This window comes from Cetorhinus maximus, chromosome 2, assembly GCF_964194155.1.
Source record: "Cetorhinus maximus chromosome 2, sCetMax3.hap1.1, whole genome shotgun sequence".
Taxonomy (NCBI): Eukaryota; Metazoa; Chordata; class Chondrichthyes; order Lamniformes; family Cetorhinidae; genus Cetorhinus; species Cetorhinus maximus.
Window position 1 is genome coordinate 101,162,903 of NC_135880.1, and position 19,410 is coordinate 101,182,312.

Genomic DNA, 19,410 nt, shown 5'->3' on the forward strand with positions numbered 1-19,410 from the left:
CATTCCACACAAGTGCCAGGCAATGACAATCTCCAATGAGAGAGAATCTAACCGTTGCACCTTGATATTCAATGGCACTACCATCACTGAATCCCTCACTATCAATATCCTGGGGGCTGCCATTGACCAGAAACTGAACTGGACAAGCCACTAAAGTATTGTGGCTACAAGAGCAGGTCAGAGGCTAGGAATCGTGCGATAAGTAACTCACCTCCCGATCCCTCAAAGCCTGTCCACCATCTTCAAGGCACAAGTCAGGACTGTGATGGAATACTCCACTTGCCTGGATGAGTGCAGCTCCAACAACACTCAAGAATCTGGGCAACGTCCAGGACAAAGCAACCCGCTTAATTGGCACCCCATCCACAAACATTTACTCCCTTCACTACTGACGCACAATGTCAGCAGTGTAGACCATCTACAAGATGTACTACAGGAACTCACCAAGGCTCCTTAGACAGCATCTTCCAAACCCGCGGCCGCTACCATTGAGAAGGACAAGGGAAGCAGACACATGGGAACACTACTACCTGCAAGTTACCCTCCAAGCCATTTGCCATCCTGACATGGAAATATATCGCCGTTCCTTCATTGTTGCTGGGTCCTTAACAGCACTATGGGTGTACCTATACCACATAAACTGCAGCGGTTTAAGAAGGCAGCTCACCAGCACCTTCTCAAGAGCAGTTAGGGATGAGCAATAAATGCTGGCCTAGCCAGCCACGCCCACATGCTATGAATTAATAAAATAAAAGCTGCCACCAATCCCGATAGCAGTGATGGCAATGAGGAGCTGTCGCCCTGCTTGGCCAGCAGCACTTACACCACTGGGGCCCTGAATCCCATAGAAGGCCTGACAGTGGCCAGTAAAGTGCCCGAATACCACTGGGCTTCTCCCATGGTTCTCTGACCAGTGGGCAAGACTCCCATCGGGCCAACTAAATCCAGCCCTTAGAGATACTTTGTTAAAAAATAAAACTAGGTTTACTGTTTTTGTTAAAAAGTGACAATTCAATTATGATTTAATTCTGGTGATTTTTAGGTTGGGTTTGATCCACATCATATACGCGTACCTGGGATTCCACCAAACTTAAGTGGCATTCCTGGTGGAAAACCGTAAGTCTATAATGATCATTCTGCTTGTCAACAGTGAAACATGAGAAAAGTAATTTAATATTTTGGTGAAAAAGAGGTAAATGGAGAGAATAAAGCCACAGAAAGGTGAACTTTCTCTGATTTTCCCCTAGAATTCTGCATGTCACGTGGTGATATTGGTCTGTTAAATGCTGTATGTTATGAAATTCAAATGTGAAAAAACAATACTGATGCCATTCTGCTGTCCTGGCAGTGCAGCGAAGCCCTTACTTGATTGTGATTTTGCTGCTGGTACTTTACAAATTTGAGAGAAATTGAAGGTGTTGCCAGCATGGTACCAAAGTTAAAATCTAAAGAAACATCTTTACTTAGAATTCTATGTAATTACTTATATTTGAGAGGTCTGGTGTGATTGCCAGCCAGTGTACTTGAAGTTACCATTTTGATTGTTCTAAATGCTACTGTCATTTTTATATGTTGTGCACGTTGGGGTGGAAATGTCTTTGCACAGTTACTATGATTGCTAAGGGCACCTGCACCATTTAAATAGCTGGCTGGCTGGCATGATACAAACTGCCCTTCATCAGTCCTTCCACCACATTAAAAGCGAATGCCTGTTATATAACAGGTGAGGAAGCTCTGAGACTTTGGGATAACAGCTGCTGGAAAGTATTGACGGAAGGTTAGGTATGAAAACATGCATTAACATGCCTAGGGCTCAATGTCTACCATGAATGTAATGCTGACGAAGTCCTGCATCTCCCGATTGTGTTCAGTAGGGAATGCAACAGTCAGGTAGTAGCATTGCACCTGTATGCCCTGTACTGAGTTGTACAACTCATCACATTGCTCATGAGGTGCTCTAAGTACCTGGTACCCACCTAATGACGGTTTAAACCTGCATTTGTCATTTGTCAAATGGCCAACTAGTGACTGACCTCCTTAGGGGGACAGGTGGGAGAGGTATTAGTAGGGTTGAGGTGGTTCCAAAAAGAATCTTCAATATCTATACGAGACCAGGTATTCAGTACTGCAGGGTACTATCAATGATGCACTTAGTTAGCCTAGCTCACCAATGCATAGTGTAGGGGCAAACCTATCACTGTGGGGCCAGTATTTTTCATACACAGCACCAGATAACTTTACAAGACAATGCTTCAATTGGTAGAGTGGTTCCTGGCAACATTAACAGGAATGTTAGCTAGTTAAACTCCAGCAACACCCTGTTCACACTTGATGGCCCCTCAGCCTTGGCTTTGTGGACCTGTACCTTAGCTCTGGAAACTTAAGTAAGTGGAACGCCTTCCAATAGGGAAGGGGATGCATTCTACTTGGCAAACAGAAGCCCTACATATGAATGTAAATTTCTTGAGAGCTTGACTTGTAAATTCTTAGATAAAGGCCTGAATTTTTAGTTCAGCGGGCAGGCGCGATCGGTGGGCTCGGGATCGGCCGGGAAATGGACTGCCAACCGCGATCGACCCCCCAAACGCACACTGAAAAGCTCAGCGCTGCCGGGGTGGGGGTGGGAGGAGGGTGGATGATGACGTCAACGCGGGCGAATGCTGAGAGAAAGCTCCCTGAAGGCAGAGAGCTGTAGACCTGAAAATATTCCAATAAAGTTTTAGAAAGCAGAAAAGAAATGTCTGGGCATCACAATCAGGCACCTGAAAATATGGATGATAAAAATTCTGCCCACAGATTTTTATTTTATTTCATAACAGAAACCTCATCCCGCCCTTGGTTGAGGTTACATGAAAAATGTAAAGGCCGCCTGGCTGTTTCATCCATCTGCCAGCCATAATGTTGGACAAGCAATGATAAATAGCAGACAATTGCGCTGTTAATGGGCTTAATTGCCCTCTTAATTGTCGGTGGGCGCGCTTCTGACGTTTGCATGCGCCCACTGAGTGAAATATCGTGCAAGTACGCAATGACGGACACTAGCCCGCCGTCATCATGCGCAATTTCAAGCCCGATTGGGTCAGGCGCGTGCCTGCCCAATCAATGTAAAATTCAGCCCAATGTGTCGGTTTCTGTGCCTATTAGACAGCTCACTGGCCAATAAAAATAGAACTAAATAAATCTAAAACATTTCAACTCTAACTTTAACACTTGGAACAGATTATGTTATAATTAAAATTTGAGTTCAGGCCATATTAATGTATTACAGAATATTGGCTTTATTGGAACATTTTTGTGATTTAAAACAGAGCAGCAGAACTAATGTGCTGACTAATGTAGTAATTTCCTAATCAGCACTTTCCTTCTTTGTTAATAGTGCTTATTCATTTCATGTAAGTGCTGATGGACAGATGCAACCTGTGCCTTTCCCTCCTGATGCTCTGATTGGACCTGGAATTCCAAGACATGCTCGGCAAATGAACTCTTTGAGCCATGGTGAGGTTGTGTGTGCAGTGACCATCAGCAATCCTACAAGACATGTGTACACTGGTGGGAAGGGATGTGTGAAGGTCTGGGATATTAGTCACCCTGGGAACAAAAGCCCAGTCTCTCAACTGGACTGCCTGGTAAGAGGATTGGAGGGAAAATAAGATATCTGGGTGGACAAGGAATTTGGGAATGTGTGCCTCGCTTATGTAGAAATACATATGTCATTCAGGAGAGGAAAGTTTTTGCACAGTGAAAATGGCATTTCCTTCATTGCATGGTGCATGTTAAACTGGGGTATAAAATCCTTAACCATTGCATGTAGTAATAGCATGCAAGTACTATTCAAATTTTCTGTTGTACTGAATTGATTTTGTTTCTATTGTTAAAGATCACCAGGGAAACTGGGGTGGAAAAAAATCGCAAGACAGGAATAGAGATTCATGTGTACTTTAATGTAAAAGTCAACAAAAGTGAAAAATAACATTTTTGTTTACATTGATTTGCAAACTTTGAACTGGGTGTGGTCATCAGCAGCATAAAAGGCACACATGCCTATCATGACAAAACATCCCCTGACAATTACCACAGATTTTTCCACTTGCTCCATGTGGTATGATTGCAACGTTAATACCACAATTTACACAGAGTGCCTGAGGCAATGAAAGTGCTTATATTTGGTTATCCATTGTTTGTTGCGACAAATCACTTGTCTGAAGTATGCTGTCTGTTGCAGACATAAATCAACCCAGAATAACCCTTCACCCTCAGGTGAACAGCTCTTTTTACTTGGATGATCTCCATATGCTTGTACTTTTAGTGCCATAATGCACCCAAGGTACTCTGATTCCATGTTCCTAAGTTTCATGAGGCTGCCTATTGGCCAAGAATTCTCCTGCCAAAAAAATGGGACCTGTCTCCTTCAGACAGCTGCTATCAATTAAACTAAAGTGGGATGTTTTTCATTTCTGATTCCTTGGCAGGATGAGGACTGACCAATATAAATAACACATTCTACTAATTTCTGTACTATATTATTCCAAATTAAGTTCTCTGAGTGAACTTGGCAACATTGAATTTTTTCTCTAGCATCAGCTTTGGTCCAGTCGTAGTACCATTGAATCTGAGTCAGAACGTTTTGGGTTCAAGTCCTGCTCCAGAGACTTGGACACCTAATCTAGTTCAACATTTCAGTGGAGTACCATGGGAGTTCACGCAGTATTGGAGGTTTCTTGGATGAGGCGTTAAACCAGGGTTCCCCCAATATGCCTCTTCAGATGGATGGGAAAAAAAAAATCACATGCCATTTTTTCAGGAGAAGAAGGAGAGTTTCCCTGGTGTCCTGCACAACATTTATACCCCAGCCAACAACAGAACAAAATTGATTTATCTGTTGATTTATCTTACTGATGTTTCTGGGACCTTGTGGTCAAATTGGCTATTGTGTATTTCCAAGTTACAATGACTATATTCTGAAGTATTTAATTGTTCGCGAAGCACTTTGGGAACTTGTAAAAGGTGCTACATAAATGTAAGTTATTTTCTTCCTTTGTCAAATTATACCAGCTGGCCCAATTACCTATGCTGCTGATAGGGTGGTTGGCCTGCTCCCAGGTGGCCTGCCGGTGCCTTCCTGTAGCTGACTACCTGGCACTCTGGCAGTTGCTCATCAGAAACTAAGCTGATTTGGGTTCAGACCTAGGTCCCTCACACTCAGTGACTCTGAGCATTTGTACTTCAAAGCTTGGTGTCACAATATGCCTTGCCTTATTTACAGATACTTTTAAAGCAGGTTGTTGAGGGGTGGTTATGCGTTTTTATTCCCACCCCTTATACAATGCTGCAAGATTCGTTATGTTGAGACTGCAAATTCTTGCAGCAATTAAGGCAAATTGCACTGTGTTTATAATAACCTTAGTTTTAATTTCAATACTTGTTATTCATTTTAACAACAGTAATCATAGTTAGAAAATATTGTGACCAGTTAGGACTATACTAAGTCAGCCATTTGAAATGTTCCCAATTTTCTGCGTATCGCAGTACATTTAACAGCTAAGCAAAAAATTGAGAATACTCTTTTCTACTCTCAACAGTCCATTTTTGTACAATTCCTGTTTACAAAGGTTTTTTTAAAATTCTGGTTAGGGCTATTTCCTTCCCCAGTTACCTGCATCAGTGTTTTGGAATGCTTATTATATGGGCATGGTAACTTTCTACTTTTAGTACCATTATTTTTTCTACTACAGTTTAATTGTAGTGCTTTTCCACATCCTCCTCAGGTACTCTTACAATTACATTTTCTTGTCTTCAGTAAAAACTCAGGAAAATTATTAATTTACGACCTCTTCCATTACCTTGCTCTCATGTTCACGTGGTCCCACCACTTCTTTGACTTATGTGCTTAGAAAATCTCATCTGCTATTTGGTAAAATGGCTGCCATTATTACTTGAGCTTTATATAAGAAAGTACTGGATGCAGCGCTGGATTTTACGCTCCCACGCCAATGGGTTTGAAGGTGGGGGCAGCTTACCGGCCCACCCCCACTGCAGTTTTACCAGTGGTAGGGATGGTGTCAGCAGCCTGTCTGCCAATGGGCCAATTGACCCTTAAGTGAGCAATTAATGCCCACATAAGGGCCTCATCAGGACTTACCTGCTGGTGGGAGAGGCCCACACCAAGCGCCCTTTCCAGCAGGTTTCCCAGCACAAGCTGGTGGTGGTCAGGGGTGAGGGGATGTGTCTTTCCTTAATGGGCACCCCCCCATTCCGGGTTCCCCTTGTCTCTCAAATCCCAGCCCCCCCCCCACCACCCCTCCTTTCCCCCTTACTGAGACTTCCCAGCTTGGTACCCAGCAAGACTTACACTTACTCAAACCCTCATCCAGTGTTGCATGGTTCTTTCCCGAAGTTTTGGAGAGCTGCCGGATTCTGATTGGCTGGCAGCTCTCTGAGGCAAGACTTCCTGTCCCTGAGGGGCAAAAATCCCGCCTCCAGCCCATTAATGGCTAATTGGCACAGTGTTCCCCTGACATTTTAGTCAGGGGCTTGGGGAATCCAGCATCTCGTATAATTCAGCTCACAGCTTCAGTAGCAAGAAAACCATTCGGGGACAGCATTAAGAAGTGAAGGTCAGCCACAATGTTAGTTCTCCCAATATGACAATTTGGTGCAGGTGTGTTTATCAGCTAGAAAATATTAAACCATGTGATTTAATATTAAATAGATAATTGGGAGCAGGTTGAAGATTAAATTTAATCTTGGGATTTGGCTGTTCACTTTGAACAATTGATGCATTTCATCAAATTGCTGCACATAGATTACAGTTATGTATGCTCGTTTTGGTTTTTAGCTACTGAATATTTATTAGGTTACTGTAGTTCTCATTAATATTTCTGTATCTTTGTTTATCCATTAGCTGTAGCTGTTTAAGTGAAGCTATCACGAAAGATGCTCTATTTTTCAAAAGTTCTGAAAGGGTAGAAAAATGGAATAAGCATTCATAATATGAAACTCCTAACTTCAGATGATAATTCTGATCACATGTTTGATTGCACTGGGTGTGTAAGTTAATTTCAAAATTGTTTAAAAACAAAATCCCAATGCATTTTACTTTATCTGTAAATATCTTAAGTAGAAATAAGTTAAAATTGACTAAATCACTTATTTATTCGGGAGACCACATTTTATTTGCCTTTTTTATGTAAACAATTGCTTAATGGCTTCTATCTCAATAGAACAGAGACAATTACATCCGATCATGCAAGTTGCTTCCTGATGGTCGCACCCTGATTGTTGGTGGGGAAGCCAGCACGTTATCTATTTGGGACCTGGCAGCTCCAACTCCACGTATAAAGGCAGAATTGACATCCTCTGCTCCTGCCTGCTATGCTTTGGCTATCAGCCCTGACTCCAAGGTCTGTTTCTCCTGCTGTAGTGATGGTAATATCGCTGTCTGGGATCTGCACAATCAGACTTTAGTCAGGTAAGAATTGGTTATCTTCCAGAAAAGTTGAATGCTGCTGCTTATAATTTGTGGTGTGCACGTTTGAAAAGTCAAAAAGGCAGGAGGTTAATTGTTTTGAAAAAAAAACAAAATTAAAAACACTCCAAATGCACAATGCAATTTTAACCTTTTTTTAACCTAAAAGCTTAAGTATAGCATGCCTCAGTTGGTAACAGTTTAATCCTTTTGAGTCTGTAGGTTATGGATTCAAGCTCCACTACAGAGTACAAAGAACTGGATTTTTATCGAGTCGGGATGACTCAGGAGACCTTTTAAAATGGCAGGTGGATCCCGATTCCGGATTCCCAACCCCATTCCCGATCTGCATGATTTTTGGGAGCGCCTTTAAAGGGTGCAAGCTACTTCCCGTCAGAACCCCGCATTCGGCACTCCTGACCTGGCCGGCTCCATTGCGGAGATAGGTATCTCCTACACCTCTGCAGTTTTTGTGGAGTTGGGCCAGGTTTTTAAGGAGTGGTGGTTCACGGTCCCTTAGAAGAGTCATAAACTCGAGTCTGCATGAGGGGACCAAGTTTTTCCCCCCAACCACCCCCTATGGCCTCTCATGCCTCTTATGTGAAACTCTGCCCTTCCACTGAGCCCCATATCCCCTCATGTCCCCTATGTGAAGCTCTGCCCTTCCACCCAGCCCCATGTTCCCTGATGCTGCCAATGCTAAGCTATGGCACCTCCAGGCCCATTGACCCACTGTAAACTTTGTAGAACCAATGAACCCTATAGTGTAAAGTTGTACGTATAAAAAAAACCTTTGAAAAGAAGTCATTCATTGAGAATTTTCTCCTAGGTTTGAAAAAAATGTCTGAAGTAAAAGCTAATAACAGTGTCAATCACCCAGGCCCTTTGAAGTTTCAAAAACCACAAAACCCTGAAACCACTTAGCTCATATTAAAAAACATTGTGAAATTGATGGCAGAGATCAGAGAACCCGAGCTATCAATCAAACAATGTTTCCTTTGGGAAAGTATTATTCCATTATTCTAATAGCTGTCTGGGCTCTCAGCCAAGCCTCATTATGTATTCTTGGTGCTGTGCAGCGATAGTGAGAGTAGGCACTCAGCACTTGAGATTTGAATGGTTGGAATGCACCTCCGCCTCCCTACTCGCCCTGGGGTTGAGGGGAAGAAGAGCAAGGGGCAAGTTTGCCAAATTCATTGGGTAGCCAGCTGTTCAGAAGGAAAACTCTAGCTGGCAGTGGGGGCATGACTGTCAGATTTTGGACCCAGTGATGTTGAGGGGCAACACCCTCCACAGGAAGGGAAGAGCCCCGGGCATCAGGAGGGAACGGGAATTGAAAGAGGGGCAGGAAGGGACTGAAGCCAAATCCTCAAAACCTGATCCACCTGATAAAAAGACAGAGCTACCTGGAAGTGACCGAGACTCAGTGCCACAGGAGGCTGCAACTCTCCAGGTAGATGGTCACTAAGATCTGTGCACTCATTGCTGAAGATCTTGCAGCACTGCACCCTATTGGTCACTGTACCCTGTCAGTCACCGTCAAAATGACTTCTTCGCCTCTGGCTTCTTCCAAAGATCAGCTGCAAACCTTGGTATCATCTTGTAAATGGCTGTACACCGCTGCATCTCGCTGGTCACAGATTCCTCTTTGCCAAAGTTGGACAGCACATTTATTTAACAACAGGCACAGCCTCAAAGGGGCAGTGGGCATTGGGTTTTGCCTCTATCGCTGGATTTCCCCAGGTGCAGGGCATCATTAATTGCTCCCATGTGGTCACCTAGGAACCCAATGATTGGCCAGTGAGATTCATTGGGTTTCCATTCCCTCATTATCCAACTGGTCTATGACTACAAGAGTTTCCGTGGCCCGGATTTTATGAGGCACTGTGGTCCACAGCCCCACCACCCCATTGCCACAATCCCAATGGCTTCGCCACAGCAATTTAATGCTGGGAACAGCCTCAATTGTTTTAAGGTGAGACTTATGCCCCTTTCTAAGGAGGAAGTCCTGCCTTAGAGAACTGCTGGCTAATCAGACGGCTGGTAGCTCTGAAGTCCCAGCAGCACTAGCTGGGAGTAGTGGCCACTGCTGGGATTCCAGGCAGACCCACCATGCCGAGAACCCCAGAGGTAAGTCTGGCATCAGGGGTCTCAGTGAAGGGGGTGAGAGGGGTGGGAGGCTGATTTCAAGAAGCTGGGGCAAGGGTTAACGGAAGGAATCCCTTGGTGGGGGGGTGTCTCCTCGGGGGCCAGGGAACCCGCAAAGGAAATTGAGCCCCCCCCACCCACCTTGCACGACACCAGCCTGCGCAGCTAAATCTGCTGGGCTTGGCCTGGGCCTGCTCCCACCTCAGATGTTGGGGAGAAGGAACAAGGCCCTTAAGTGTCCACTAATTGGCCATTTAATGACCTCCATAGGTGGGCTGCCTGACACTTTCCCCGCACCTGTAAAATTTCAGACAGGTCGGTGTGGACACAAAGGTGCTGAGAAGGCGACCTGCTGGATTTTACCTTCCCCCAGCCTTCAACCCCTCCGGCCAGGGAGCGTAAAATTCAGCCCCATGCGTATGCTCGCTTTCCTGGCAGTTGCCTTGACTCCTTTATCCTCTGCCAGTCCAGGCTACTTCAGATCTTCACTCCAACCCCAACATGCATAGATGGATCCTCATGGACAAAGGGTATTCCTTGAAGAGATGGCTACTCATCCCTCTGCGGGTGCTCATGAAGAGGCGCAGAGGTGGTACGACTGATGCCGCTGCTCAGGAGAACAACTATTGGGCTTCTGAAGATGCAATTCTGGTGCCTGGACCAGTCGCGGGGTTTCCTCCAATACCCTCTTTGAAGAACCTCAGTCATTGTGGTGGTCTGCTGCATTCTCCATAACATGGCCTTTCAGAGAGGTATGGACCTTGAGGACAATGAAGCCTTGGAAGAAGACAGCTCAATGGGGGAGCAGCAGGAGGTGAGAGAGGAGGCAGAGGGAAATGATAGTGAACAGAGAGGTGCCCCTGCTGCAAGATGAGGTGACCTTCTCCTATCCTCTGGGAAGAGGGCCTCCTTTTCTCCATCACTGCCTCCAGCATTGGGATGAAACACGGGGCTGGATGGCCTGGGTGAAAGGCCACTGTCTGCCCTGTGGCATCTTGCGTCCTTCTAATGTAGTGGAAGGCTTTGGCACAAACTGTTGATTTCTCCGACAGGACAACCAGCAGTGTAAATGATGGTTGCCGTGGGTGAATAAATGATTCCCACATTTCATCAAACCCACCTCTGTTCCCACTCCACTGGCTCTAAGTGGACAGGAAGCTCCTCGCCATATCAATTAAGGGCTTCCCTACCCATAAATCTGAAGTTTAATCAGTCTCCCTCTGGATGTGAGTTTCTGACCCTGATTCCCACCTCGATGATGAAAGTTCAGCTCAGTGTTTCAGCATTCTTGGGCTTTCAGAAAAGCTTTGAGCAATGTTTCTTACCAATCTTTTAAAGGTTGAATATTTCTTCTAATGTACAAAATTGACACATGTGTAACACAGAAAGGGCATAAACATGGTTATTGATGTAATGTGCAGAGCAAAATTAACCCATGAGGAAACGTGCTCAAATCTATTGTTTTCTTGATGTCAATAGGCAATTCCAGGGTCACACAGATGGAGCCAGCTGTATTGACATTTCAAATGATGGCACGAAACTTTGGACGGGAGGTTTAGACAACACCGTACGATCCTGGGATCTCAGAGAAGGAAGACAACTACAGCAGCATGACTTTACATCCCAGGTGTGTATGTAGAGAATAGAAGAATTTGAAAAAAAGAGTTTGTAAGACAGTAAAACAAGAGCTTTACATAGTAAAACCAAGAAAGCAAATTTGGAGTGGTTTGCGAATGTCAAATAAACAGAGGCTATTGCAGCGAAATAAGATTGAAACGATCCAAAGGTATGCTGATCTATTCTGCATGAGCCAGTATGAAAAATAGACCAGTGTCACACCCTTGATCAATGGTTTGGAATGGGAATCACTGCAGCAACGAAGGAAGAAAAATACGCAGACTGTGTTCTATAAAATACGGAATGGACGGGTGGGAATTGAGAGAAACAAATACTTGGTGCCTTCCAGCAACGACAAAACACGAGCCAGCCAATCACAGAAACTACAAAGACTATTTGTTTCCAAGACAGTGTATCAACAATCTTTCTTCCCAGGGACAATCCCACAATGGAACAGGCTGCCAAAGGAAATAGTCATGGCCCCATCACTTGAAATCTTCAAGACCCATCTTTAAATTATTTCCATTTAAAAGTTTCCATTATAAGGGATGTCATTTCAGCAGGCCAAGACTGGTTTAGTTAGAGCTACCCATATGGGTGTTGGCAGAATATGGATATTAGGCTGTGATGCCAACACAAATAAAGCAAAAGCTTTATGGTTGAACAAGCTATTGGATATGCTTCATATATATTGGTTAAGATTCAAAGATGTGCTCTGCATTCTTTTATTTAGTTCTTTGGCATCAATGTGTTGCAGTTACTCTTGGCATAAGCAAATGCATTATTATATTAGTGGAAACTGTCCAGGATGTTGCCATACCTCCAACTATCAGTATTGACAATGCAACGCTGCAGGTTGTTGAAAGCTTTACATATCTAGGCTCTACAATCACCAGCAATCGGTCACTTGATGCTGAAATCAACACACGCATTGCAAAAGCTGCCGCTGTTATGTTTAAGCTGAGTAAGAGAGCGTGGAACAACAGCAACCTGACTGAGAACACCAACCTGCGAGTCTACCAAGCTTGTGCTCTCAGCGTACTCCTCTACAGTGGTGAGACCTGGGCAACATATGCTAGGCAGGAGAAAGGGCTGAACTATTTCCATCTTCACTGTCTCAGATTTATCCTTGGCATCTCTTGGCAGGACAAGGTCACAACTCAGAGGTCCTGGAGTATGCTAATTCCATCAGCATACACTCAATGCTAAGCCAATGACATCTGTGCTGGCTCAGCCACATTCATTGGATGAGGATGACCCAAAGACCTTATGTATGACGAATTGGTCACTGGGTCATGACCTCCTGAACATCCATACCTCCACTACAAGGACTCCTGCAAGTGAGATATGAAGATGGTGGACATTGACACTGACAACTGGAGACGGTTGCTGATGGCCGTGACCTCTGGAGGCTGACTGGAGGGGCTTAGGAAGAAGCGAGCACAAATGAAAAGCTCAGCTGGCTAGGAACAAGAGAATAAGAGAGGGCCCAAAGAAAGCAGAAGTCAGTGAATCCTGCACCTTCTCAGCCCATTGCCTTACCCTGCAGCAAATGCGGCAGAGACTGCCTTGGTAGAGTGGGGTTCCTGAGCCACAACTGGTGATGCTTAACACTGAGTTGATCACCAGGGCGCAAACCATTAGGCTGAATTTTACATCCCGCACGCGGGCACGAGCCCGACTAGATCAGGCGTAAAATGGCACAAGAAGACATTGGGCGAGCATCCCAATGTCATCGTGTACTTGCGCGATATTTCGCTCGGTGGGCACGCGCAAAATTCGGAAGCACATCCGCTGACAATTAAGAGGACAGTTAAGCCCATTAACGGCAAAATTGTCTCCAGTTTTTCATGGCCCGTCCAACCTTACAATTGGCAGATGGGCGAATCGGCCAGACAGTCTTTGCATTTTTCATCAAACCTCATCCAAGGGAGGGATGAAATCTCTGTTATGAAATAAAATTAAAATAAATATCTGTGGACAGCATTTTTATCAGCTATATTTTCAGGTGATTGATTGTGATGCATGGACATTTTTTTGCGGCTTTTAAAATCTTTATTTGATGATTTTCCGGTGTGCAGCTCCCTGAGGCAGCTATCTGCCTTCAGGGAGCTTTCTCGCAGTGCCCACCTGTGCCCGTGGAAATGTCATCACCCACCCTCTTGCCACCCCCACTCCAGCAGCGCTGTGCTTTTCAGCATGCATTTCACGCTGGCTGCCCGTTAATTGGCCAGCCAGCATGAAATCGCGGTCAGGGGCCCGTTTCCCGACTTTTCCCCAGGCCCGTCAATCCCGCCCTCCCGCCAAAGGTAAAATTCAGGCCATTGTCTTACGAAACTGAAGGCTGCCACTGGAAGCTGTTGTTTCCAATACTATTGATTGCTTAAGGATAGTGTTCTGAAGTAATTCAACTACAACTTAAAAAGCATGTTTTTAGAATTTGCCATTTACAACATTGGAATGCTTTATCTACTAGTAAAAGATAAACCTTGCTGCATTACCATTTTGGGTGACTGCATAACTCTGCTGATAGGTTATTAGTTAAGAATATCTTTATAAAATTGATTATATATTGCCTGGCTAATCAGAGAGCTTTTAATTGGTCCTTTGCTTTCAAAATAATACAAAATTAATAGATTTTTTTGAGGAAGTAACAAGGAGGATTGCAGGTAGCATAGTGGATGTTGTATACATGGATTTCAGTAAGGCATTTGACAAGGTCCCACTTGGCAGACGGGTCAGGAAAGTGAGATCTCATGGGATACAGGGGAAGGTGGCAGGGTGGATCCAAAATTGGCCCAGTGACAGGAAACAAAGGGTAATGGTCAATGGATGATTTTGCAAATGGAGAACGGTTTCCAGTGGTGTTCCACAGGGCTCAGTGTTGGGGCCCTTGCTGTTTGTTGTATATATTAATGACTTAGACTTAAATGTGAGGAGGGCGTGATTGGGAAGTTTGCAGATGACACAAAAATTGGCCGCATAGTTGATAGTGAAGAGGATAGCTGTCGACTTCAGAATGAAATCAATGGCCAGAATTTTTCCGTCGGCGAGTTGGGGGCAGGGCCTGCTCGCCGATGCGAAAATGACACGGGATGACGTCGGGGGGAACCCCCAACATCATCGCACCCCATTTAAATATTCAGGAAGGCGGGGGGACAATGCGATCAGCTGTCCGCCCGCCAACGTGTCAATGGCCAATTGAGGCCATTGGCAGGATAATTAAGCCAATTAAAGGACCTGCCCATCCGATCTTAAGGCTGGCGGGCAGGCCAGGAGCCCCAGCGGGCTTCTGATAAACGGTGAAACCTCATCCACTGGCGGGATGAGGTTCCATGTCTGTTTTAAAAAACTTTAATAAACTTTATGTGATATTTATTAACATGCCCCATCTCGTGTGACATTGTTACAAGAGGGGTACATGTTAATAATTTTTTTATTTTTCTATTTTTTAAGTTTATAACACTTTCAGCGCTCTCCCTGAGACAGCACTTAGTCTCAAGGAGCTGTGCGCTCTTTCGCACGCATGCGCAAAAGAGTGCACTTTGATAGCTGGGGAATCCCTCTCCCCACTCTCCCCTCCCCCCCCCTCAACCCTGCACAGGAAGCGCATAGTGCTTCCCGTTGGGTGGCCCTGCCACCAAGCCGGTGGGGCCCGCCTGCCCATCAAGGGCAAAATTCTGCCCAATGGTTTTGGTTGAGTGGGCGGAGCAGTGACAAATGGAATTCAATCTGGAAAAGTGTGAGGTAATGCATTTGGGGAGGGCAAACAAAGCAAGGGAATACTCAATAAACGGGAGGATATCGAGAGGGGTTGAGGAAGTGAGAGACCTTGGATTGCATGTCCACAGGTCTCTGAAGGTGGCAGAGCAGGTGGATAAGATGGTAAAGAAAGCATATGGAATGCTTTCCATTATTGGGCGAGGTATAGAATACAAGGGATGTAATGATGGAACTGTATAAAAAGTTGGTTAGGCCACAGTGGACTGTTGTGTACAGTTCTGGTCACTACATTACAGGAAGGACATAATTACTCTGGAGAGAGTGCAGAGGAGATTTACAGGAATGTTGCCAGGGCTTGAAAATTGCAGCTATGAGGAGAGTTTGGTAGGCTAGGGTTGTTTTGCTTAGAACAGAGGAGACTAAGGGGTGAGCTAATTGAGGTGTACAAAATTATGAGGGGCCTAGATAGGATAAACAAGAAAGACTTGTTTCTCCTAGCTGAGGGGTCAATTACTAGGTGGCATATATTTAAGGTGATTAGCAGAAGGATTAAAGGATGAGGAAAAGCTTTTTCACACAGAGGGCAGTGGGCATCTGGAATTCACTGATTAAGTTGGTGGTTGAGGTTGAAATGCTCAACTCATGTAAAAGGGATTTGGATCTTGATCTACATCTGAAGTGCTGTAACCTTCAAGGCTATGGACCAGGTGCTGGAAAGTGGGATTGAAATGAGTGGCTAGTTTCTTTTTTCTCATTTTGGCTGTACAGACATGATGGGCTGAATGGCCTCTTTCTGCACCGCAGCTTTTCTATGGGCAGGATTTTACGTCCCACAGGTGGGCGGGCGTACGACCTGATCGGGCATAAAATAGCGCATCATGTCGTCGGGCAAGCATCCTGACGTCATCGCTCACTCGAGCGATATTTTAGTTGTTGGGCACGTGAGAGAGTCGCCAGTGCGCCTGCTGACAATTAAGAGGCCTATTAAGACCCTTAATCAAGTAATTGAAAGCAATTTTTCGCTGCCCATCCAACCTTACAGTTGCTGGGTGGGCGAATCGGCCAGGCGGCCTTTGGAATTTTTATGAAACCTCATCCATGGGCAGGATGAGGTTCCCAACAATGATTTTAAAAAAAACAATTTTTTGATATACTTTCTATTGTGTTTCTGCTATTGTTACTGATTTCTATGTCGGGACATATTTTTAACTTTTTAAAAATCTTTCTCTTTGATTGTACAATTCCTCAGCTCCCTGAGGCAGCTCTGAGCATGCGCAGACTTTTGCGCTCACATTCCTCCCACCCCCAACCGCGTCAGCGCTGAGCTCCTCAGCGCGCATTTCACACTGGCTGGCCGTTAATTGGCCCGCCAGCGAGAAATCGCGGTCGGGGCCCGATCATAGGTGGTGAACTGTTTTGCGGCCACTCTCCGGCCCACCCGCCATGCCCGTCTGACAACCAGAAAAGCCTGCCCCATGGTTCTGAAGTGAACTGTTTTGTAGGGCAGAGATTCTATAGTTTAATTATGTTTTTTTTCTACTCCTAGATATTTTCATTGGGATACTGTCCCACTGGAGAGTGGCTTGCCGTTGGAATGGAAAACAGCAATGTAGAGGTTCTGCATGTGACAAAACCAGACAAATACCAGTTGCACCTCCATGAGAGCTGTGTGCTATCCCTTAAGTTTGCTCATTGTGGTAATTTCCTCTTTATGATACTGCTTATTGTGTTATTATTTGTGCTGATGATATTGCATATTCAACTATTCTTAAAAGAGGAAAAAGAACTGGGGATTTTTTTCTATATCTAAAGGACTTCTCCCCTCTCATCTTTTAGCACGGAGGAGCGGAAGGGGCAAGAATTATTAGTTTAAATTTGAACTCAGGTGGGTTGGAGCCAGGTCGGGTGACAATCTATTCTGACCTCTGTTAACATTCTGTTGGGGAGATTTTAACTCCCAGGCTTCATCAAGTTTTCATATAGGACTGGTAGTAACTGGCAACTGACCAGCAGGAGGAAGTAAATGAAGGAAAAATAAAACCCACGCACTCAGTTAAGTTGATTCTAAGAAAGGACACGGAGTATGGCTACACCTCCTGACCACATGAGGAAAATCAATAAAAGTAAAAACACTTGCGCCTTTGGAACTGAGCTAACCCTGAACCCTCTTCCCTCCAGCTGGACCTGATGGGAAAGACGCAGCCGCCTTATCACTCAGGCCCACAATGGAAAAAGCAATTGGGCTCCGATAGCATCATCAGAGTCTAATCTGCACATTTAATGAAGTATCCCGCTGGTTTCAAGCAGGCATCCTTCTCACCTGCTCAGATGAACAGGTTAATCCTGTGTGATCAATGTGGGACGTTAACACATGAGTCTCATAGGGGATGTTAAATGCCTGCCTGATTTGCACCGAGTGGGCAGGGTTATAGTCTCCCTTCTCGAGAATTGTTCCTTCCTGAGGAGTGAGTCCTCTGTATGAATAGTCAAATGGAAACAACTGTCAACAGCAGAACCTGCTTTGATTACTTAAATTAGTTTGCTGCCAACAGGGATTGGCCTCTTCCTTCCTACTTGCTCTGGATTCTAGTACTAACCTTTACTGTGCAGAATACTATAGAAATTCAGTTGTGGTACTTTTTGCTCTTGGCAAAAATACTTAAGGTGACTATAGGACCATATCTGGGGGAGGAAAGGAAGATAAATGATTCATTACAGTGGTTTTAATGCATCTGGCCCCAGGCAATGATTTAACTGTCCACCCAAAATAGTATTATGATGATAGTCTGACTGAGAGGCGAGCCTCCAAATGCCAAGTTTTAAACACATTTTGAACTATTGGCATTAATATTACAGTTCTAAATATCCGCTAGCCAACATTTTTTCCTTTTCAGAATTAAGGACTCCTCTCAACCATCAATAATCTAGCTGTGAAATTCAATGTGTGTGTGTATGCGTATAAACAGGGCCATTTTAACAGGCTGGTTGCATAATGATTATGTACATAATTCCCGATCTACTTTCTCTCCCTCACAACCTTATATAAGTGCTATTGATAATGAAAGCCCTCTGTACCTCTTTATAGCTTCCTTTTATTTTCTTTGATATTTTCTGGGTTTTATTTTTCATGATTTTAGACTACTCACTTTAAAGCGTGTCTAGCCAAAGAAAAATTGCCCTTTTGATTATCTTATGCAATAGGTTTGATCTATCAGTGAAAAGAGTCAACTTTCACAATAATTTAGGTTCAAACCTATTACTTAGGAGTAAATCTACAAAAGGATGAGGACTTAAGTGCGAATGATTCACTTGTGGACACATTGCCGTGATTCCATTACTGTACTATTAAGTTTTCAAAATACAGAAATAATTTCTTAAAAATTCAGTTAACTACACAGGCATGTAGCAGAGGAAGGTCGAAAGCTTAATTGATAAGGAAGTAGATGCATAAGGAAATGAAAGTTTGTTTTAACAAATTTGAATCCTGAGATATAAGTTTTCACAGAAACTGGTGTTTGGTCAAATAATGACCTTTTTTTAAAAAAAATTGAAGTTTAATGACTATAACCCCAAAAACAGTTTCTCAAAATTGTGAACTGTTGTGTTCAAAACTAATTTCTAGGTAAGTGGTTTGTAAGCACTGGGAAGGATAATCTGCTGAATGCCTGGAGAACACCTTACGGAGCAAGCATATTTCAGGTAAGGATGGATCACTGATAATTATTATAGAATGCAGTGAGGTTCAGAGATCCCTCCTCCTCACCAGTTCATTTGTGCTAATCTGTTCCACTGGAGATGCTACTTTATTGCTCCCCATCAAAGTGCTTTTAGACTTTTGAGGAAGGCTTGTGTACAGATCAGTAAATAAACTGAGCTGAGGCTGGCCCAATGCATCAGGGCACCGTTCTTGAATGAATCTGGACCTCAAACTTGCCCAGACTATAGAGATGAAAGTCAGCTCGATATGCCAGCTACAAGGATTAAGAAATGAATTCAGGGAGTCTTAACCCATTTCCCAGTGAGGCTTAGTCCATAGCACAGAACAAATGTTCTGATGAAGCTTTATAATGTATTGCTCATACTACATTGTTGACCGTCACACCATGCCACAAAAAAGGAGATTTGTGCATTTGAAAGGATACAGTAAAGAACAACAAGGATCATCCCAAATGGGCCGAGCTATGAGGAAAGATGTGAGCAGCGTATGTTTTAGACTCATGAAATTCCCGCACCCCTAAGGGAGCCAGCACAATCTTTTGTTCATTTAAGTTAACAGACAAGAAAATTGGACAGCTTCCCTTATGAACATGCGTCCCTTCCCACTTGCATTTCCTCGTGTGATTTCTAAGCAATCCAATTCAGTATACTTACCTGCTCAGTTAGCTTGCAATTTTTATTATTGGATTCCAGGACCAGTGTTTCCACTGGAGTATGTTAAATAACTGAAACCAATAGTT

At 44.1% G+C, this 19,410-nt stretch overlaps 1 protein-coding gene across 6 annotated transcripts in view; it reads left to right on the top strand.

The window, feature by feature from the left end:
- LOC144696310 (transducin-like enhancer protein 4) overlaps positions 1 to 19,410 on the top strand; it is a 213,037-nt gene that overhangs the window by 191,272 nt on the left and 2,355 nt on the right. For all 6 annotated transcript variants that reach the window (XM_078567535.1, XM_078567547.1, XM_078567540.1 and 3 more), the window contains 6 exons: positions 1,043 to 1,116; positions 3,377 to 3,626; positions 7,221 to 7,468; positions 11,093 to 11,240; positions 16,500 to 16,650; positions 18,576 to 18,652. In XM_078567535.1, the coding sequence (XP_078423661.1) occupies positions 1,043 to 1,116; positions 3,377 to 3,626; positions 7,221 to 7,468; positions 11,093 to 11,240; positions 16,500 to 16,650; positions 18,576 to 18,652 (948 nt within the window). The remainder of the gene's footprint in view (positions 1 to 1,042; positions 1,117 to 3,376; positions 3,627 to 7,220; positions 7,469 to 11,092; positions 11,241 to 16,499; positions 16,651 to 18,575; positions 18,653 to 19,410) is intronic.